This window comes from Fundulus heteroclitus, chromosome 7, assembly GCF_011125445.2.
Source record: "Fundulus heteroclitus isolate FHET01 chromosome 7, MU-UCD_Fhet_4.1, whole genome shotgun sequence".
In the NCBI taxonomy this organism is placed as follows: domain Eukaryota; kingdom Metazoa; phylum Chordata; class Actinopteri; order Cyprinodontiformes; family Fundulidae; genus Fundulus; species Fundulus heteroclitus.
The window spans coordinates 15,367,203-15,390,390 of NC_046367.1; the positions used below are offsets into that span (position 1 = coordinate 15,367,203).

Consider the following 23,188-nt stretch of genomic DNA (forward strand, 5'->3'; position numbering starts at 1 on the left):
GCGATACCACCGGGTTGAAGAGGGGAGGAGGAGGAGGAGGAGGAGGAGGAGGAGGAGGAGTGCGAGCCGCGCGAAGGAAAAGGAGGGAGCAGGATGTGGGGGAGTAAAGAGAGATGGAGGCCGATTTGCAGGCGTGGTGGGGACCAAACACGCACGGGAAAAAAAAAAAAAAACCTGAGAGAGCTGGAGGTTCTTATTGCTGCTGCGCTGCGAGATTCTCGCGTCCAGAAGGCAAAGAGACTGGATTAGAACCCAGAGCGTCCGGGGCTTCTGGGACTTAAGGTTGGGCCCTCATGTTGATCGCTGGGGGCCGCTACATCATACCTGCTGTGTGTCTGTGCAGGGCGGTAACCTGGCAATTTAACTCCCACGGTATCAGGGAACCCTTAACAAAACAAACAGGTTGTGTCTCCAATGAGCCATTACCTAATGTGGAAGATGCATAGATGAATAATAAGAAAAATAGAACGTATTGCACACAATTTGAATTCGTCCTAGAATTTTTCTTGTCCTCGCAGAGTGTGGAAACCATATACAAAGTAATAATAATAATAATAATAATACATTTTATTTCAAGCGCCTTTCAAAACACTCAAGGTCACTGTACATGTAAAAACAATAGATGGTAAAAGCAGTCATCATAATTAAAAGAAACAACACAAATTACACAGAGGAAAGTAATATAAAATCATAAGTATGAACATTCATCCTGCTAACTAATGCTTATGTATGTTGCCAAGTTGAACAGAACCTACCTGCTTTTGAGCGTCACCTGTAGAGTTTCAACAGTACTAAAGTCTGGGTTACAGAGGTTTAATATAGGCCATTGCTAAATGATGGCTGTTTGGGATTATTGTCCCTCTGGAACATCTGCGTCAGCTGGGTTAATTTGATGCGAAGCTCACTTTGGGTAATGCACCAGCATCTTTGGGCAGCACAACAGTCCCTCTGCGTGATGCTACCAATCATCACCTTGCGGGCAGATTATGGACTGAGCATAAACAAAATCGACCATTTCTGATGACAAGCGTGCTCAAACATTTAGGCAGAACTATGACTAAAATTTATTGATGGCTTCTCTTCAGATTGGTAAGAGATATTTAAGCCAAGTATCAGTGGGGGGTGTTCATGTATCTATTTGAGCTTGTAAATATCAGAAAATCCAACCCCAAAATTGTCACTGGTTATGAAATATCTACAACTGTGAATACAAACAATTCAAATGCATAAACAACAAAACAAGCATGTGGCTGTTGTGATATATACCTGTGGGGGTGGGGGGGGGGGGGGGGGGTATCTTAATTGGTCACAATAGGGAAGGTGCAAAGGTACAGATACTGAATATATATGTTACATAATCTAGATTCTAAACGATAGATAGATAGATAGATAGATAGATAGATAGATAGATAGATAGATAGATAGATAGATAGATAGATAGATAGATAGATAGATAGATAGATAGATAGATAGATAGATAGATAGATAGATAGATAGATAGATAAGATAGGCTTTATTGATCTCACATTGGAGAAATTCACATGTCACATCGGCTCAGTAATCAATAATCAGAAGAAGGTGCCAAAGTAGGACAAGGTGCATCAATTAGATACAGTGTGTCCTCGTTTATACAGTGGATAAAAAAAAAATAAGTAGATAAGAAAAATAAGAATAAAAATACAAAATAGAAATAAGGAAGAGGATGTCTTACGTACATTCACAGTGAAAGATAGATAGATAGATAGATAGATAGATAGATAGATAGATAGATAGATAGATAGATAGATAGATAGATAGATAGATAGATAGATAGATAGATAGATAGATAGATAGATAGATAGATAGATAGATAGATAGATAGATTTACAAATATTATGTTTGGCCATATAGCATAAAATTAATTGCATTTATTCTATTCAGCATTTTTCATGTCTACAGTTTTCATTTTGGTTTTATTTGACCCTATTAGATGAAGCACTGCAAAACTATGATTCCACTGAGAAAGTCTCATCAAGGATAAAAGGGACAGATCAAATTAATGAAAAGCTGAAAAGTTCCAGTCTATAACGGGGCCATTTGTTAATTACCCTGTAGTGTAATTATCTCCCAGTACGTTTTGGCATACTCTGATAAAAAGCTAAATCATGTAGTCTGTCCCCACCAATGTGGAAGCAAATGTATCCCAAATTATTCTAATTAAAAAGCATAAATAGAAGTGCTTTTCCATGTTCAAAATGCAGCTGCATTTTTGATTCCTAAATGAAATTAAAAATAACTCATCCAAACTGCATTTTTAGTTTCTTCTCCAAGACTGCTCAATTTGTAAATTAATTAAAAATGAATAAAATTAAATTTAACATTTTACTTTAAAAAGATGTATCAGCAAAAAGTGACCAGAATTCATATACCAAGACTGATTGGAAAGACAGAACGGAAGGGGATTTGGGCAGACTAAATAAATAAAGAATAAAGTGGCAGGTGCACGCCCTCCGTCAGCACGGACAAAAACCTCATTTCCCAGGGTGCTTTGCCTCTCGCCCGACAAGCCGTGGAAGTCTGACTGCGCCTGCGTATCCAGACGTGGCAACGGCATCATGGCCTCCTGGATCCGCTTCAGGAGAAAGATGAGAGTGGCAACGATGTTCGCGCTGGCGCTGCTGGTGAGTGCTGCTGGACGCCAGTCTTGTCTTGTTTTGGGGGGAGAGGGGAGCTGCACGAGCGTTGCGTGGCCCCACGGCGCGCGCGGGGAAGGGGAGTTATTGTTCGGGGTTGTTTTTGGTGGCTGGGACGGAGGGGGAGAGAGAACATCTGATTTAGCCTGTTCTGCGCGCGGGGGGCTGCGGGAGGGGAAGTTGACAGCCGCGCGGAGTGAAGTCGCTGCCCCCGCATACCCAGCCACCGTTATCAGACGGAGGCCGTAGGCACCGGTGTTATTACACACCTGCGGACGAGGGGTGGGTTTCTGCTCTGCTGTGCTGCCTCGGCGGCGTCTGAAGCAGCTCACTGGAAACGGCGGAGAGAGTGGAGGCAGAAGGACTGGGATAGGGAACCTGGAAGTTAGTTCTCCATGCCTGTTGTCGAGTAAAAGGAGCCGTTCTGTCCAGCTTGTTGGGGGTGGTTCATAACTTTCTCTCTGGCAGACTGCAGTCTGTCAGTGTTTAACAGAAGCGGCCCTTGGCCCCAGTAAAGGGGGGGGGGGGTGCTGACTTGATTGATTGGGTGACTGGCAGGAAAATACAAGGTGTCTCACACTGCAGGACCTGAGGTGAAAAAAAATCCTTTAATATAAATTAAACAATTAGTGATGGATCTGTTTCTCCCTGATGGTCATAACTCTTTAGACTGCTGCTTAATATGCAACAGTAGGCTACCCCCAGATCCAGATCACAGGCAGACTACCACAGCTATCGATCAAGAATAAAGCTGGACGATAATTCAATAACATGATATAAAGAGCCATAGACGTATTTCGATGATAGAAAAAAAAAGGGTCAGTAAAAAGAGTTTTCCTTCCTTTTTCATTCTAGCCTATCATGTAGGTTAATGCTACAGTCGTTACATCCTCCCAACCAATCACAAACGCAGACCCAGGAACGCTCCGCCCCCTTCAAAGAGCTCAGAGAGAAAGTGTTCTTTTTCATTTTTTTTTAAAAATACTTGCAGTTTTGGTAAAAAGTTGATTGAATAAACAGTAGAGTTTGAATTCAGTGTTTGTGTAAATAGGTCGCTAAGAAACAGCATCAAATGGCCAGAGCTGCACTATGTTTTGAAATTTTTTTATAATTATCGATATCGATCAATATGATTTCTAGTTTATCGATATGCTTTTTTTTTTATATATCGCCCAGCCCTAATCAAGAATATCCCTATTTAGAACAATCCATCTTTCCCTCAACTCCAAACAGCTTCCCAGTCCCTGTTACTCAAAAACATCCCCATAGCATGATGCTGCCACCACCATGTTTCACAATGGGGAAGGTGTTCTTTTGCATCACATCCATCACATCTGATTAGTTCTAACCTGTTGACGCTGACCCTGTTAGTCCCGCCTTTTGAAATCGGGCTCTATCCCCGTTTGGGGAAATCGCCCACGGGCCTTAAGGCAAACTCAAAAAGTGCCTCCTTCTTTTTAACCATCAGCAATAGCTTTTTTTTTTCAGCCACTGTTCCATGAGGTCCAGCTCTATGGAGCGTACAGATTATTGTGGTCCTGCGGACAGATCCTCCAGCCTCTGCTGCGGAGCTCTGAATCTCCTCCTGGGTTACATTGGGTCTCTGCACTGCCTCTTTAATTAACGCCCGGTCTGTGAGTTCTGGTAGGCGGTCCTCTCTTGGCAGGTTTGTTGTGGTACCGTGTGCTTCCCATTGAAGGTGATGGATATGATTGCGCTCCAGGGCAACACGGAGGGTTTGGATATTTTTATAACCTCGCTCAGACTTGTACTTCTGAGCAACTTTGTCCCTGACTTGTTTGGAGAGCTCCTTGGTCTCCATGGTGATTGGACGGATGCTTCGTGGGGCTGCAGCCTCTGGAGCCTTTCTGGAGGACTTTGTTTCACTATTTATGGGACCTCTGAAGGTAACTGGTTGCATCAGAACATTTTAGGGGCTACATTTATACATTTTCTTTTTAAATTTATAGATTTTGCTCATTTCACCAATTTAGACTATTATGTGCAGATCCATCATATAAAATTCAATTTAAAAGCAATTAAATTACAGGTTGACACATAACAAAATAGGTTTAAAGCCCGGGGTTGGGTCATTGTAGATGTTTTCCGGCTCTGCTTCCTGTAGTGCAGCAGCATTGACAAACGGTTGATGCACGGATGTTTCTGTACACTCAGCTCTGTGTGCTTTTGGGCAGTGGCAGTGTTTGTTATCTCCGGGATGGGCCACTGCTCTTTGGAACTGAAAGTCAGTCGTTTGTATAAAGTTAGAACGCTCACGCTCAGCTTCAATTGGCAGCATTTGTATCAGGTGCAGGAGAGACACTTAGGCACCAGAAAACAAAGTAAAGGGAAAAATATCTGGTTCTGAAATCTTTCCCGTTTACTGACTGACGGACGTCTGTGTCTCAGTCTGGCGCTGAAGGATCATGTAACCAAAGAATAGGAAGGTTCATCTTTATGTAGAAACGTGGCTATATCTTTACACATCTTAGAGACAAATGCTTGGAGTAATGAAATGAAACATCACATTGAAATGGTAACTTTAAATTGCTTTCTGACTCCTTGAAAGCGCGCCAGTTTGTCTTAACCCATTGTGAGTGCAGCTGTCTGGGGCATAGACAATTTTGTCATAACGTAAACCACAGTCCAGCTACTAATCTCAAACTATTTTCTCGCTGTCAACGATGCGTGTTTTCCAGACCAAAATAATCAATATGTGCTCTCAGCCTGGTTCTGTAACATTTTACTTGCATATGAATGAAATCACAGGAATAGGGCTACATGAGGCCTTGGGCTCCTATTGATTTTTTTTCCCCCCTCTTTCTCCAACAAAAAGAGATTTCTGCCATTTGCAGGTATTTGTTTAAGCCAGGGGTTCCCAAAGTGGGGGGACGAGACCCCCTTGGGTGGTCGAGATGATTTTAATGCTAATGTGCTAAAGAGATTAGCATCTGCGTATTTGTGAAACTGATGTCAAGTATAACTTTACAAGATCAAACAATTCTTATTTTAACGCAGGGGGAACACTGCACATTTTTTGTAAGAGTTCTTACAAAAGTATTACTTTATTTTTGTAATTTTACAACTTTATTCTCATACTTTCCACCAAAAAATATCCCATTCACCAACATGTGGTTGCCAGTCTCTGGCACTGTTATTTTGGGGATCGCAGGGTGAAAAGTATGGGAACCCCTGGTTTAAACACACCCAGGTATAGAAAACATAGTCTACAGTACCACTGCACTGTCAAAGGTGAGCATTGATCAAAAATGATACTTTTCCACATATTGCGCAGAAGAAAGCATAATGTTTGAATTCATCAAATGCGTTCCTTCACGTTACCAGATTCCTTTTGTTTTTGGTGCGGGTGGCTTTCCCACCTGCCTTACGCTAGAGATCCAGTTCTCTTTGGACAGATGTCCCATCCATCTATCTATCCATCCTTCTAGGCTAATGAACCTCTAGGTAGATGTGAAATCAAAAAATAATGACACACATAAGCTAATAGTAGTGAAATTCTACTAATTCCTGCATGAAAACATGTGCAAATGCCAGACTAGATTGGTCTGAACAGTTTTTTTTAAAGGATCCAATAAATCAACTACTAGTTGATTTGGGATGCAAGTTATCTTTTGTAGGAACTAACTGTACAATGCTTCAGTTCTCCCAGGTTCTTTTCCTGTGAAAGTGGTCTTCTCTATTTTAGACTTCTTTAGTAATAAAATGACTCTTGAGACAAAAAGCATACTTTATCATATTTAAACTAATAAGCCAGAGGGATGCTACAGCTTCAGAATTGGACTCTCATGCATAAAACAGTGCGGTACGAGTAAAATCCGGAAGCGAGTATGCCAAACTCTCGGTTATGTCAGTTTATATAGATTAGCAAGGACCTGCTCCAGGATTGGTCGATCCTTCCCGTGTTGTCTTTGGGATACGTGTTATACTGTGAAATGGCCTCGCTCCAGGGATACCCACGTGTCCATTCTGCCCTGAGATAACTGTCCATTTGTTTATGCATGCCACATCTTTCTGCAGGTCCAGCCTCTGTAATCCCATAATCCTTAACACTGTTATTGATTTAATCTAAAATTGATTGAGTTTATCAATTGACTAACAATTAATTGATAGGCAGCCATTTTCTTAAAGGAGCTGTAAGTAAGATATTTGCTGTAAAATCAATCTAACTCATTCTCATTTGTCACCCAAGAGGGAAGTAACATTCCCTATAAACAATCGGTCCTCTCTATAGACAATTTATTTGTCACGTTTTTCTCCTTTCAAACACAGAGGTATAGGGCTGGGTATCATCTAGGATGAGCCGATTCGATGCAATTTTCGATACATAGCTCACGATACAATACAATTCTCAATATAGCTCACCTTGATTTGATTTGACTCCAATATTGATATTTATTACTTTCAAATTCTCAGTCATTCAATCAACAAAACCAGCCAAATATTATATTTATGTTCAATTTATTGAACACTGATATATTAACAGGAAAACAAAGTGCATTTGGTTGAATGCATTTAATGTATCACAGAAACCAAAAACGTGCCCAAACGTCTGATTTTAAGGATGACGGTTAGGCTGCAATAGCGCCCCCTAGGTGTTGGGAGGTATATCGATATTGAAAGCCAGAATATCGGTTTTAAATCTTTTAAAAAAAAATCTATATTAATCTTTGTATCGATTTTTATGCACAGCTCTACAGAGGTACGGTCCGGAACAACTTCGGTTCAGAGTGTAGTCCGTGTTTACTTCCTGGTCCCTCAGCCAATCATGAGATTTCCCAGGATTCCCAAAACTGAGAGCTGCAATTTTATCTTGGCAAAGGAGCAGCATCCTGCAAATATGGACACCAGTAAGAGAAGTGGGCCAGAAATAGAGGAGAATACAACATCATAGACCTGTCCTGTGGAAGTAAAATTTAAGTGCAACAACACACTGTTTAAAAACGGCATATCAGTTTGTTGAGATTGGCAAGCTGTTGTACCGATTTGAGCCTCAAGGTGTTAGTGTTACTTATAGCTCCTTTAAAAACCTGAGTGTTCTCTAGTGGAATTTTACAACCTACATACATTTTCTCCGTTTCATTTTGCACTTATTATGAAATATGGCAGATTATGAGCCCTGATTAAACCACAATAATCCAAAGTGACCTTTTGTTGTCATATATGTGGACCATGAATAGGTTAGAAAAGAGTACTAAATCACCTGAAACGTTTGCTGTCGGGTATTCAATACTCCACAAGTTTAATTTGACTTGATACTATACTCTGATTAAAAAAAAAATAAAATAAAAAAATGATCCTTTTAAATTTTTGAGCTATATATAATATATGAACTTTTTAAGCAGTTTTGTCAGAAAATTAGTGCCTTACAAAGATGGCGAGTCTTGACAAACAACACTATGGTGATTTGTGCTGATTCAGTTCCGGCCCTAAACTCAATGCCGTTTGGTGCAGAAGATAGATTATGAGAGCTTTCAGGCAGATGCTTGTTATCTTCTGTTAATGTGGCATCACTTTCTTTTTTTGCTTTTTATATTGCAGAGCATGCAGCAAACTTTTTATAGCAGATAAGACTATGAAAGAAATGGTCCATACAGTTCGAAAAGGACATTTTAATAAAGGATGTCTTGAGATGAAAGGATCTGTTTTTGGATGCCAGATGACATTTAACATTCTGCCGCACTGGGTCTGATTGCCAGCTAGTTTTTTAAGCAGATGACAGTGCCCTGGAACAGGGCTTCACTCATATCTATTTTTTAAATGCTTTTATTGTGTGACAGAAAAAGGAACAAGTCAACTTGTTTGGAGAGCGGTGCAACAGCGTTTCTGAAATAATCCATCAATGGGAAAAACAAAACTAAATGTTGCATAAACTTGTGATGTTGGGGGTTTTATGTGCAAGAGTTTTCTACTGCGCTTTAGTGCTCCCCACATGTCTTATAGAGGGTAACAACGTGAAAAATTACTTTAACAGTTATACGAAATTGCGCTGCTCTCCTTATCTTTTCAGCATTGATCTGCTTCACAGAAATCAATTTACCCACTGGCAGCCTGTGTTAAGCAGTGTGGCGATAATGAGGAGAGATATTGTAAAGAAAGAACATCCACGTAAACAGCACTGTAATGCCTCTCGCAGCAGGAGTTGTTGTGCTGGATTTCCCCGTTTATTGGAAGCAGCACATCTAGAGACTAAAACTTGGTCCGCTCCCCTTTTGCAAAGTGGCTCAAGCACCGTCAGATTACACAGAGAGCATCTGTAAACCCCAAATTTTAACCCTTGCTACAGATTCGAAATTGGATCGGTCTGGACTTTGACTAGGCCATTGTAACACACCAATATGATTTGATGTCACCGATTGCAGTTCAGTTCTAGCTGTGCGTTAAGGGTGGTCGTTTTGCCGTGAGACAAACTTCCGTCCAAGTCTGAAGTCTTCTGTGGCCTCTAATGGGTTTCCTTCCAGGATCACCCTCCATCCGTCTTCCTGTCAGTTGTGACCAGCCTCCCTGAAGAAAAGCGTCCCCCGCCTCACGATGCCCCCACCAATCCTGTTCGCTGGTAGCGATGCTGTGCTCAAGCTGATGAGCAATGTTTGGTCACTCATAACATCTTGTATGCAGACCAGAATATTTGATTTACCAACAGGAGTTCTTATTGTTTTTAAAAAAAAATACTTTTATTTATGGCTCCCCTTTTTGCCAGTCATCCATAAAGGCCAAATTTAATACATGTACAACTGATGGCTGTTGTTTTTGGTCTTTTCTTAAATGTCTGTCTTGTAATTCTAGGTACATCGATAAGCTGTGAGTTCACTTATCATAAATCCAATATACATTTAGTTTTGTTGTGAAGTAATAAACTCACTCTATTAAGTATGAATCAATAAAACATCTAATATTACATTCACCCTACTTTATTAATTTCTGAAAGTTGAGACAAAAAAACAACACAGGACCCACATCTGATCTCCAGCCTTGGAGCTGCCACCGCTGTGCATGTGTTTGTTCCCATGGAGGATCATGTATGCACAAGAATTACCAATCACTAGGCGTACAGCATCTAACTTTACATAACATTATGTCCCTACGCCACACTGGTGGTCAGTGTTTTTCCTCCTCCTTCTCCCCACTGAACTAAAGAAGCTGTTTTCTCGCTGTGACACGTTCATTAATTGCAAGCAAAGCGATTGTTGTGACGCAGGTTTTTCAGTGTACGTTTCAAACTGCGGTCTGAAGCTGATTATTATTAGCTGGTTTAAATGCAAGTTTTGAGTGCATTTTTTTTATCATTGTGTCATTTCTATTATGTAAATGGTAGAAGAAAAAGCAATATTGGCTTCAAGACGACTCAGGCCCCCAAAAATTGACAGCACATATCGTGTATCTGATGTCAAAATAATCGGTATTGTTATCGGCCTAAATAAACCCGTATCGGTCGATCTCTGAAAAAACAATATACCTGCACAGGTGTATGTGTGTGTAGGGATGGGAATCGAAAACCGGTTCCTGTTCAGAACCGGTTCCGTGTGTTTCAATTCCGTGGCACCGTTTGGCAGCTCACTTAACGATTCTCGTTGTGCTGCGGCTCTGAGCAGCACAACGGTAGCAAGTTATGCAAGTTACGTCACGTTTTTTACGCAAGTTACGCACACGGCATTCAGTAAGCAAGTACGACGTGACCAGGCAAAAAAAAACTAACAAAAAAAATGCCGCCCCATCGGGTAAGCGGTCGAAGGTTTGGCTTCATTTTATGGAAGAGAAAGATGGCAACGAGGCGCTTTGGAATCATTGCAAAATGGCATATACATCCGTGGGAGGAAATAGATCCAACAGGCAGAAACACCTGCGCACACAACATGGCATACAATTTAATGAATGCCGTGTTTTTTATTCTTACCGGACAGAAGCTAAAGTTACAGCCAGCATGGAAGGCAACTCTAGTGGTAAGTAGCTAGTTTTACATCACTGGCTGGTATCATATGCCATCTCTGGAAATAAACCAATTTCCTACCTCTCTTTGGGGTTATTAAGGGAGTGTGCCTTTCTCATTAATCCAGCCCTTCATTGGTAGCATGTTTAGTTAGAACTACTGGTAGCTGGATTTCTTACATGATTCTAGGCATTGCAATGGATGTAAGAAAACATGCTACGAAGTTGCTCCACAGTTCAGGGAGCGAGAGGAAGGTGACGCTTGTTTATTTAAATCAGGGGGAGATAAGTTTATTTCCCAAAATTTTACAGTAATGCTTTTTCATTAAACGGATGGCTTCTACGTTAGATTTAGATGACTGAGGTTATCTAAAGAGAGATTACTAAGCAACTGTCACAACAAACTTACATTTTCTTGTATTCTAAACAAGTCATCTACCGTATTTAAGTTTGTTCTTTTATTCCTTTTTTATTTAAACAAATATAAATATTACTCCAGTTGCACATTTGCTGTGGACATCTTGACCTTGTTAGTTTGTAAGGTCGTGTGATAGTTAAGTAAACAAAGTTGATGCTCATCATCAAACTGTTCTCCTTTTTCCCACAAATTGGAATCATCGAAAAGAGAATCGAAAAGGAATCAAATCGTTTCACAGAATCGATAAGGGAATCGGAATCGTGAAAATCTTTTCAATTCCCAACCCTGTGTGTGTATATATATATATATATATATATATATATATATATATATATATATATATATATATATATATATATATATATATATATATATATATATATATATATATATAATCCTTCAGAGCAAAGGGGTGATTGTCTTGTCAATTTCTGCGTTGAATCCAAAGAAACAGACCCAGTAGAAAAGTGAAGAAAACCAATCCTGAATCAACACTGCATCATTTGGAGCCACTCTTACAGTAATAAATGTGAGGTGGTGAACAAAGCTTCATCAGTGACTTTTTTGGCATGTTGCATGAATTTAATTTAGAGGTTTTCAAAGTAATGTAAAAAAAAAAAAAATCAATGAATTATTAGGCCTTTAAATGTTGTCACTTTAAAAATGTGTCCAGGATGACAGTTCTCGTCTTATAAATCAAGTCACATATAACAAGAGGGCTTTACAGTCAATATCGCTGCCTGATGCATTAATTTCAGCAATGCATTAATCCGTCCCGGCTCCCTGTGCGTGCGCTTCTTTCAGATAAAGCCTTAGCTGAAATCATGAGCATTGCAGTAATTCTGCTCCCGTATTGGCCTGTCACTTACCATGCATAATAGAGAAACTGTCAGCCACATTTTTAAAAATCATTCTACATCTGTCACTGAAGGATGACACACAATTCAGCTGGTGGAAGACACATTTTATCACAGCCATCAGCAACGCTGGCTTTGACGACAGCGTTGCCGTTGTTCTGTGGTTCCTCCGTATTAGGAGGAGGCGCCGCTCTGAATATTTCATGGCACAGTGTTTAGAGCTGCTCCACGCTAATATAACAAGACACTTTAGCTGCATGCTGTTTACCTCTCCCCCAACCTTTGAACATGTTGGACTAAGTAGTTCATAATGGGTTAAATAAAAAAAGGCTGCTTGGATTAACATGTTCTAATTAGTGTTTGTTATTAATAATCTTTTTTGTGTGGTTTGATATAAAGTTGGTCTCCTAATAATCAAATGCACACACCTGGGGTAAAAAGGTTTGAAAATGTTTTCTGTGTTTAATTTGCTCCTGAATGGATGGAGAGAAAAAAAGCAGCAGATTTTAGTAATGTATTATGAATTCTAATCATAACATTTTTAAAATATCTAAAGAAACATTTTTCAAACCACTTTTCCAGAACATTGGCTCTTTTTTAATTAGAAACACCCCATTGTTTTATTTTAATAAAAGTTATTTAAAGTGTTCCTTAATTTGTTACTGTGAAATTTAAGTATTACCAGTATTACAAGTTTGCTAGTGGCTGTGGTTAGGGTGGGAAAAGGAAAGGTTGTGCATTTTTGACAAGGGCTAGTATGAGAGTCAAGTGAAATAAACTTGAATAAAGATACCAAGGTTTCATGGTATACAGACAGATTTAAGACAAAAATGTAAGGCATAATCTTGACTGCATTTGCTTAAAACAGAATTTTTAAATAGATTATACAACAATGGCTTTATTCCTGCCGTTGCTCAGATATTGAAAAAAATATTATTACACTCATGTTAATGCTGTCTTTAACATTTATCTGTCTTTATATTTTTAATCGACTTCAACTAAACTGTAGAAGACGTGCGACATTCAATATTACTCGAAACCAGCCCAGACCTTGTTACCACTATAAAGGTATCTTGAGTTGTTGAAAAGACACGGTGTCAAAACTGCCTAAATCATCTGCCCTTTCTTTACTCTAAGTTTGTTTTCCTTTTAATCAAATGGAGGAACTAGAATTTAGCTCACCTGTGTGTAGCCTGGAGTTATGGAGTATCTGTTGCTGACTAGTGACTACCACCAGTCGGTCGGCTGGAAGCAGCCTCCAACCCTTTTCCATCGCTTACACGCTGGACGCATTCTGTTGTCTGGAAACATGTCGGCTTACTATAAACGCAGACACTCGTGGTATGGAAACTGGAGGAGGTAAGGTGAAAACTCCAGCAACACTTGAAGACCTGAGGTCCCAACTTGATCTTTAGACCCCAGCATACCCGTGTCCCTGTCCATGCACCCTGCGCGTGGGCGAAGGTGAAGAAACATTTGTACAATGGAGGAGGACCCCTCATTGCTGTTATTAAGGTTACACTGTTTTTAAACTAAAGCTGGCAAGCTACGAGCAGGTGACCTGAGCAGAAAGCCCTACTAATAAATATTTATTCTGCCACTCCCTGCTAAAAATGAAAAATGGTCACAGGGGTAATATTAGATTTAGCAGGTGTTTATAGTGCATATAATAGCATCATACTTTCTATCGTTCTATGTAGTTAAACTGTAAAAACAAGATGGTTAAAAGCAGCACTGTAAGTTAATATTTTAAATTGTATTCCTGCTTCATCTTTTAGTTAACGGCATCTGCAGCTTTAATGCATTGTGTTGTTTTTCGCTAAAATCATTTTGCAACTAAGATAATGTAAGCACGTTTTGGAACCAAGCTGTCAGATATCTCTGTATAGTTGCTGTAGACTTCAGATTTCCTTCTGTTTGGGACCAAAGTATGTAAACGAATGACACCTCTGCTTGTGTCTGAATGATCATGGCTGCCATTAAAAAGTCATAATTTTGCATTTTAAGGGTACATAACGCATAATAATCCTTTTGATTTCAATATTGGGCTGAAACATTAAATAGTTAAGAAACAAGAGTCTTCCTGACTGAAATTCAAGTCAAAATGAAATCGGCTTATTTCCTGTGGGAGCTGGATAAGCCGGGTGATGTGCCTTCCTCTCCTTATCGCGTTCTAATCTAGCCGGTATTGCCGTTGACTGACAACGAGAGACTGATCTCCTCTGAAAACATGTCACCTAGCCAGCCGCTAATGAGGCCACTCTTTGCCAGCTGCTTCCCCTGGGCCCCATACAAAAACTGAAGCATCTTATGTTTACTTTGTTGGCACATCTACTTCATCACTTTCACGCAGGTGACAAAAACCCCACACCTAAACACAAATTATACTTACTAAGAGTAATCGTGTGCCTTTCATGGTGCCATATGGCTGGATACTGTGGTTGGCGCTGTCGCCTAAAAGCAAACCATTTCTTGCTGAAGAGAGCTGCTTAGAGGGATCTTTTTTTTAAATATATCTGTCTGTCTGTATATCTATCTATATATCTATATATGCATTGCTGCGTGGACATACTTTACGTCAAGCTAATAACAGCTAGCGTGTTTGTTATTTAGACCGGGAACTTTACTCACCGTTTTATGTTGCTCTCAAATGATTTGGTTGAGTTTAAATTAGAATAAATCTGAAAAGTGTGCTGTGTATTTGCATTCAGGCCCCGTGGAATCAGATACAAATAAATAAAACACAGTGCGACTAGTTGGCTTCAATATTCACCTGAATATTAAAATTCTTGGACACCTGGATTCATAAAATTTGGGAGCAAACACTTCCACGACGACTCAAGAACACAGCAGACTGCTTAGGGATAAAGTTGTTGAAAAGGTCTACTCCAAGTTTGGGTTATAAAGCAGTTTGCCTAGCTTTGTATATTTTCATGGACCACAGCTCTAAATGGAAAGAATATGTTACACCTGCGAACTTAGAACGATGTGGCCATCAACCTACACTGACAACCAATCAGCGAAGCAGCCAGGAGGCCCATGGGAACTCTAGCGTAGCTGCACAGATTGGCAGCTGAGGTGGGAGAATGGGTCGACAACCGGTGGTCGGCCACACCGTAAATCTGAAAGTACATGAGACCAAATTAGGACATTTTGATTTCCATAAAAACAATCTGTATTTGCAGGAAAACTAAGACTGCACATCAGCCTGAAAACACCATCACCACGGCTAAACGTGGTGCCACCAATATGCTTTTAGTTATGAGGAACAGGGAAGCTGGTCAGCGCTGAGAGTTGGATGGAGCTAAACAGGCCAAACGTGGAAGAAAGCCTGATAGAGGCTGCACAAGACTTGGGGCTGTGGCAGGGGTTCACCCTCTGTCACAGTTGTCCCCAACCTGGGGGGACAGTTTGCGACTGGTACTCGTCTGTAGGTCATGTGGTATGGGCCCCACAGAGAGAATAAACCATTTACTTTATTTCCAGTTTTTTTATTATCTGTCTGAACAAGTTTGTATGTTGAAAAAATATTTTTTTTTGAATAATGGCTAGATTCTGTCCATTACATCCGTCTATGACTCACTCTTGACTTATGTCTCGGTCACTGCATGTCATAATTGGTCGACCCAAACTTGCTTTGTCCATGAACATTTCTGAAATATTCGCTGGTATGAAATCTAACTTCAATGACGAGAGAGAACGCAAGCCTAGCTTCTGAGAATGGCGGTGGGCGGCAGCAGGTCGTGTTGATCCCTCTGTCCAGTTAGCGTGCTCACACGGCTCAATCTCATTGATTCTAGAGATTCTTTTCGAGATGGCGAACCTTCGGGACAGTGTCTAGCTTGTCTCGGTACAGTCCATCACCTATCTCTTTAGTACGGTCCATTTTTCAACTACTTTGCGTCTCTATTCTCTCACAGCGCGGAATCTGGGATGCATCCCACAATGGATCGCAAAATAATGTGCCCTTTTGAGTGCCGTTTGTAAACATTTTAGTTGGTTTCTGTTTTGTTTTTTTGGATGCTATCTGCATTATCGTGTGGTCCGTTTGTCGGGGCAGTGCATCCTGCTGCTGGATGCTCTTGTACCACTGGTATGGTCTTGCACGTGACTTTTCTGTGGAAATGGGCGTCTTTTTTTTTGGTTTACTCATTTTATCATATTTTTCTTTTGTTTTTTACTCTGAAGTTTGCAACCAGATATCACTCAAATGTACATTGTGAATGTATAGTTGAATGACAATAAAATCTGTCTATGTCTAAGCCATGTTTCATTTTCTCCCTTCTTTGAAAGTATGTGCTACTTTGTTTTAATTTGTAACATTAAATCGACCAAAATGACATTAATATTTGTGGTTGTAATTAGTGTTGCACTGATACCGATACCAGTATCGGATGGGGCCCCGATCCAGCTCTAAAATGGTGGTATTGGCGAGTACCAACAAATAGGCACCGATACCATTTTGATGTTTGTATGTCACTTGAATGCAGCCTTCTCTCTCCCGACTAGTATTATACACGTTATATAAGTTCATGAAAGTTGCACTATTTTGGCATTTGAGAGCTAAAACTCATAGTTTAAAAGAGATTATTTAATTATTCATGTAATTTTACTGTCTTACTGTTGCACTACTATTATACATGTTATAATTTCACGAATGTTGCACTATTTTGGTCTTTGAGAGCCAAAAGTTTATTCAACTATTGTCACCCATTCCAGGTAGGCAATACAAAGTTCTACTACCCTAAGTAGTATGCAGTTCTTCATATATACACACACCCATCAATTTCAAACAGATGGTATCGGTATCGGCCAATACTGCACAGCCAGGTATCGGGTATCGGTATCTGGGCCAAAAAATGGCATCGCCGCAACACTAGTTGTAATGTGGCAGAATGTCGGGGGGAAAAAATAATGGGTTGAAAAGTGAGAATGCTTGTTTTTTAGTTTCTTTGTTTCGGTGTTTAGAGAAAAGATAACTTGTAAAGGGGTAGTACCACCTGTCGCCAGGTGGGGAATAATCTTCCATTGCTCATTTCTCTGTAGAACCATGCCGTAGCTGCACCACAAATATCAACCAACAGACAGGTTCACTTTCTTTTCTGCGTTTTTCTGAGCCCTTCAAATTTGTGTTAATTTCTACATTTACTTGTATGCAAATTTCCACTTATTTTAAGATTCACAGCACTCGCACCTCGGAGGAAAATCTCGTTAGAAATTAAAACAGAAAACGAGCCTGACAGGTGCTTGTTTTCATTCCAGGCAATATCACTCATCAGACTGGATCCGCTGAGCGCGCAGACAATGTTTGGTGTCTAATTTAGTTCTCCGTGGGCAGAAATGAGGCACTGTTTAATGAATGGTGATGGTGTACAGAGGATTAGAATGCAAAGAAATAGCGTTATGTGGCTGGAGTGTAATCATTCTTCTTTTCTTTAGTCATCTTTGATTAAAGTCCAAGCCACACAGCATGGGCTTTGTTTCCAATATTAGAAGTTTGCTCTATTTGCTCAACTGCCGTTAATTGCAGTGTGCCACAGCAGCACGCATACCCGCCTGTTGCTGTTTTTGAAGTCACTATTTTTCTGCTTGTTATCATTACAGCCAGCATCCTGTCTTGGTTAGAAAGTTGCTTATTATGTTCTTCAAACATAAAAGTTGTGTGAAATGGGAGTTTTAAAGCTTTTCTTTCATAGAAACGCGTTGCTTGGCTTTCGTTTCTTAAAAATCCTCAGTTTCATGGCTGCAACCTATTCTAAAAACATTGCTACAGAGTCCTACTTAGCACGTTGTATTTGTCGTAGTCCTTAAATGTGTGTGAATTTTGTCACAATATTACCATATGATCAGCAGTACTAGTAGATTTTTATATTTCTACATACTCAGACTATTTTTACTGCAAATCCATCCTGTTCTAACAGCACCATATTTTCCTTGGCATTGTCTTGCTGAAATATGAAAGGCCTTATCTTAAGAATACAGCAAATCAGTGGATACTGTGGCAAAAAAAGTATTAAAAACGTCACACATTTTAGTAAATGTGTTTCTAAGAAAAGGTGAAATTAACAACCAATTTAGACCACATTTGTAAAAATAAAACTGATCATAGATGTCCCTAAGATAAGTTAGAAATGGAATGAAACAGGGGAAAAGCGTTGAACACATGAAAAAAGGAGGTGCAAAGAGGCATGGTTATCACGAGCATTTTAAAATAAAGACATGATTATGAAGTTGACCTCTTAAAGTGTCTTTAACGTCAGAAATCTGTAGTTTCTGTGTGGTTCTGAAAGACAGTAGATCTTTATTCCAGAAGGCAGTAAACATCTCCAAATCACCTTTGCTGTGATATGTTCAACCTTCCTTTTAGTTGCTTAAAGTCATGCTCTCTTTACTGGTTCCACGAGTAAAAAAAAAAAAAAAACACTTTTTAAAACACTTTTTAAATTTTTATCTCTGATTTGTCTTGCTTCATTTTAAAACTTGTCTTCATTACTCAACCTCTACACAGAAGAGTTAGCGTTAGTTTGAGCTGATAGCGGTGAGCCATGGTGCATTTACAGATAGGAAAAAAAGAAGGATCATTGAGTTTCCCTTTAACCAGTCAGGGAAAGTCTCCCCAATGATAGCAGCTTCACCTTCAACCAGTAGATAAGTTGATACCCCCGTAACTTGAGGGAGAAAGGTGAGAGCAGGACCACAACTCTGACCAATCATCTGACCAATCCCTGCCATTCGGTCCGAATGAATGGATTGGTCAGAGTTTTTACAGCCTGCAGCTCTCACAGAGATCTAATTTTTAACCTCCTTTTTCTGAATACATAATGTATTAACTACTGTCAGTCTGGAAAGACTATATTACCCAGTATAACAATAGGTGTTTCTGAACAGGATTACCAACTATAGCTTTTAGAATCAGTTTTAAAACGTTTGTAGGAACTTTAATCTTACGAACGGGTGGAGAAATGTTGACAGAAACCAAAATATTGTACTGTTGCGATTGAAAAAGCAAGATAAACGGTAAATTGATCTTCATTATTGGTTGTAAACGTTACAGGATCAATGAAAAATACACTTTTCTGCCATTTTACGTCAAATCCACTGAAAACATATTTTTACACTGTGAGAAATTTTCCCCATACCGAAGAATATGGATTAAATTAGGAGAAAAATGTAGAATATTTGGTTTTGGGGTTCTGAACATATTGTTTTGTTAACAAGTATAAAACGTAATGACCAATTATGTCAGTTTTGTGTTTAAAAAATTTATGTTTTTTGTATGCTTCTTTAGATGCTGATGCTGTCGTCGCTGGAAGGGGTGAAGGTGTCTCCTCTCATAGAGAAAGTCAGCGACCACAAAGACTTCAAGAAGCTGCTCAGGACAAGAACCAATGTTCTGGTGCTCTACACTAAGACAGGTTAGAAGCCACAGCCATCCTATTCAAATCAATAACAAATTGAGTCAGCCTACAGATTGTTGTCTCTGCATCCAGTGCATTTGCTGGATCAGTTGATGCAGATTTTATTAATGGATAAAAAAAACAATTGGCCAGGTCAGAGTTACATTCTCTTTGCTGCCTACATGCCAGCATTTTGGTCAGAATCTGAAGTATGAGGCAAGGTGATGGACTGTAGCTGCTCTGTCACACTTTTCATCTGATGGACGCAGTTTATATCAAAGGGAATTGGGATGAAGATCACACAGAGCAGATGTTCAGGTTGCAAGGTGTACAAGGTGGCCTATGCCCCTGTAATAGTAATAATTACTATTATATTACTATATGTTCAGGTTACAAGATGTTCAAGGTGGCCTATGCCCCAGTTTGATTCAGACTGTTGCCAAGGCTTGACGGAGGCAGGCTGCCTTGTTTGGTGAAGCAGAAGAAAATTGGCAGGAAGAAACTGGATTTGAAGTTTAAGTCTGTATCAGATTAACTATGTGACAAGACTTCACAGCGGCCCAGCGTGCAATTTTGAAGGACATAAATTCCCATGTTGTAAACGGAGCAGGAGAAAATCCCCTCTGTGAACAAGTCCTTACTTTCTGGCTGCAAGGAGATTTTTTTTCCCCTGATTTCTTTTAACTCTCTGACATTTCCTGCAGTGATAGTGATTACACGTGTAGATGTAGTGGGGCCAACTAGTGGCATTGGGCTGGTCCAAACTTCTTTCTGTTTATCGATGTGAACTCGGCCCCGATTTGTAACGTCCAGGTCTGTACTTGAGTCAAAGGCTTACCTCACAGTTTAAAAAACTGTGATTTCAAACATCTAAAATACTTAGATGGGTCCATTTAATTAAATGGACATAAAGGTTAAATTAACTTTCATGTTTTCGTTTTATTGCATTGTTACCTAATTATGCTACAGCTTGATTTTTTTTTTTTTTTTTTTTTTTTTTTTTTTTTTTATTTAGCTTTTTTTTTCATATTAATCTACTAGGTGAGTCTGGTATCTTCTGTCATGCCCTCGTTTCCCCATTGTGGTAAAATAAAAGTATTTCTAGTCTGTTCATTCTTTTTTTGTGTCCTGTTTGGCAATGTGGCATTAAGAATTGTTGTCTTAATGCCAAAGAGAGCCCAACAGATTTTATTTTAACAAGTGAAGCCTTACAGTTTTCGCCATAGTGCTCTGCTTGATTTATATATGCAAGAAGCTTTATTAGATTTTATGCTGGGACTATTTCATGTTCAGTGGACACTGAAATGGAAAGGTATAAGAGGAAAAAAATAAGATAAACAGATGAGACAAAATGCTAAAAGGGAGAAAAGGTGGCAGAAAAAGAGGAGAGGAAAGGGATAGAGAAATATAACATTGTCCAAGTCTGGTTCTACACCTGCAAAGAGAGCTATAAAAAGAACAGCAAAACAAACCGATAAAGCTGGTCCATACCTGGTCCTAACCCCCACCCCGATCCTAGCCTAGACAAACCCACAGGGCCATCCACTCAGAGATGGGGCCAACATGAATCGAACGGACCGGTCTATTCATTTTAGGTCTGGTAGCAGCAGTCACCTTCCAAAGGCTTTTTTTAAAACACAAATAAACCTCAGTTACGTTTTAAAGACTCTGTGTGGAAATGAACTTTAATGTGTGCTGGACCTACTGGGACATCATCTCATGCTTTTGCCTCTGATCCAGTTAACATTTCTGGTTATCAGGATCGGCGGCATCACCTACATCCGTACCTTAAGCCTCGGTTCCGTTTCAGGGTATTTCAGCGTCTGGCCATTGGCATTTATTCACCACAAGCCTTTATCCCAACCATGACTAGATTAGCACTCGTCAAGACCAAGGTTGCCACCAGCAACTAATCGAATAATCTGTGAGAAAGCTTTCAAACCAGGGGCGCCATCAGGGGGTGGCCAGGGGTGGCCATGGCCCCCTCATGCCATGTCCTGGCCACCCCACTGGCCAGTGTAAATTGTAGGCAACCACGCTTCTATCGTGCTTTTATTTGTATCTGCCAGTATCTACTTTTCCCTAGTAACTGTTTTGTTCTCCAATAAGTTAATAAATGTGCACCTTATTCTAAATATAATTGCACAATAAAAAGGAATTGTTATTCAACTCATAATGTTAACTGTACTGTTATTGATCTATGCACATTAGATCATTAGGAACATTAAAAATCCCCCCAAAAAACATTAAAAACCAAAAGATATCAGTAGACGTTTACTTAAGTCTTTCTGGTAGGTTTCTACAGGCAGCTTTACTACAACAGTAGAATAAAATATGGCTTTAATTTCAGTGCCACCCCAAAAGTTTGAGGGGCCCCATCTGGCCCCCCCAATGAAACATTTCTGGAGGCGCCACTGTTTCAAACATGAAGCAACAAAAGTTTTATTTAATTATATGATTTACAGTTAATTTAGGTAATTATTGCATACCACAAAATAAAATGTCAGCAAAGAATTTATCACCATGCTACCTCCAGCATGATAAAAAGTAAAAATAAACTATTATTATTTAGATATTTAGAAATAAAAAGGGTTCATTATAATTCACCAGTGAAGCTTCAAAAGGAAAAAAAGTATTAAACCTTTTAAAATTCTGTTAAAGTAAAATAGATGGTAAAATTAATGTATATAGATGGCAAAATTACTGTATATCCTTTCATTTTCAATTTGGTTAATTTTAAAATTCACTTCTCTGAAATGAAATGAAATTAGAGCAGGAAGAAGTGACACGCATTTAAATCAGCAACATGAAAGCTGCAGATTAACGCACAGAGGTTCAGCGTTAATCAACCAGACCTGGATCTAAAGGTTTCCTCAAGCATTTATTCTGTGGCAAATGTAGCCGACAGACAGCGTGTCTCACTCAATCAGCATCTGGAGACGCAACAGGGTGCTTTCAGCGGCTTGGTTTTTAATGTCTACTCATAATTACCCTCTGGGTTTCGTCTCCTCAGCTGTTGATCATCATCGTGCAAAATCTCAGTTTATTACCCAACTTCAAATCCTTTTATACTTCAGACCCTTTAAGCCTTTGACGGCTCCAAAAAAAAACATACTTTTTATAAATATGACTCATTTGAGACCAAATCAGATGGTTTGTGTTTGTTTTGTAGCAGTAGGTCAGGATCAGAACTTGGCTGGCCCATGCAGCACGTGCCGTCATACACGAAGACAAGAGCAGGGCCTCTCTGCACGTACAGCGGTGGGGAGGCAATCTGTCACTTTGGTGAAAAAAAGTTTAAGACATTGAAAAAGGTTAATTAGCCTTCCCACTTCCACAGTCGTCAGAGAAAACCTCCATTGGACCCTTCAATGCAGTTTGCTTAAACCGTGGAAGTATTTATCCTGCAGAATTTAACATAGTAATAGTAATTCTAGTAATATCATCTTTATTGTCATTGAAACATACATTATAACAAAATTTGTTCTCTGCTTTTAACCCATCACCCTTGGGGAGCAGTGGGCTGCCATGTGTGGCGCCCGGGGAGCAATCAGGGGTTAAGGGTCTTGCTCAGGGACCCAGAGTGCAGGCAGTGGGGATCGAACTGGGTACTTGCATCCTTCTCTGTGTGCAAGCGCGCTGCTCTAACCACTAGGCCAACACTCTTGTGCAGCGGAGTAGATTAGCTGTTAAATTGAAATAAAGGTGGCAAAGTATTATGTTGTGCAAATGTGACACACCCTTAAAGTTATAAATTGTATTTCCATTTGTAGATATCCAAAAAAAGAGGAAATATATTCCTAAATGTCATAGAATGAGCGAGCCCCAGCACTACAGGCTCTCGGAGGCCACAGTGGCGTGTTTGCCTTATGATTCATGACGCATACCGGCAGCGTACGT

At 39.7% G+C, this 23,188-nt stretch overlaps 1 protein-coding gene across 1 annotated transcript in view; it reads left to right on the plus strand.

Annotated features, from left to right (window-relative positions):
- The first annotated feature begins 2,553 nt into the window (after window positions 1-2,553).
- pdia5 (protein disulfide isomerase family A, member 5) overlaps window positions 2,554-23,188 on the plus strand; it is a 90,614-nt gene continuing 69,979 nt past the window's right edge. The window contains exons 1-2 of the mRNA XM_036139026.1: window positions 2,554-2,660; window positions 19,180-19,306. Of these exons, the coding sequence (XP_035994919.1) occupies window positions 2,595-2,660; window positions 19,180-19,306 (193 nt within the window). The 5' untranslated portion in view covers window positions 2,554-2,594. The remainder of the gene's footprint in view (window positions 2,661-19,179; window positions 19,307-23,188) is intronic.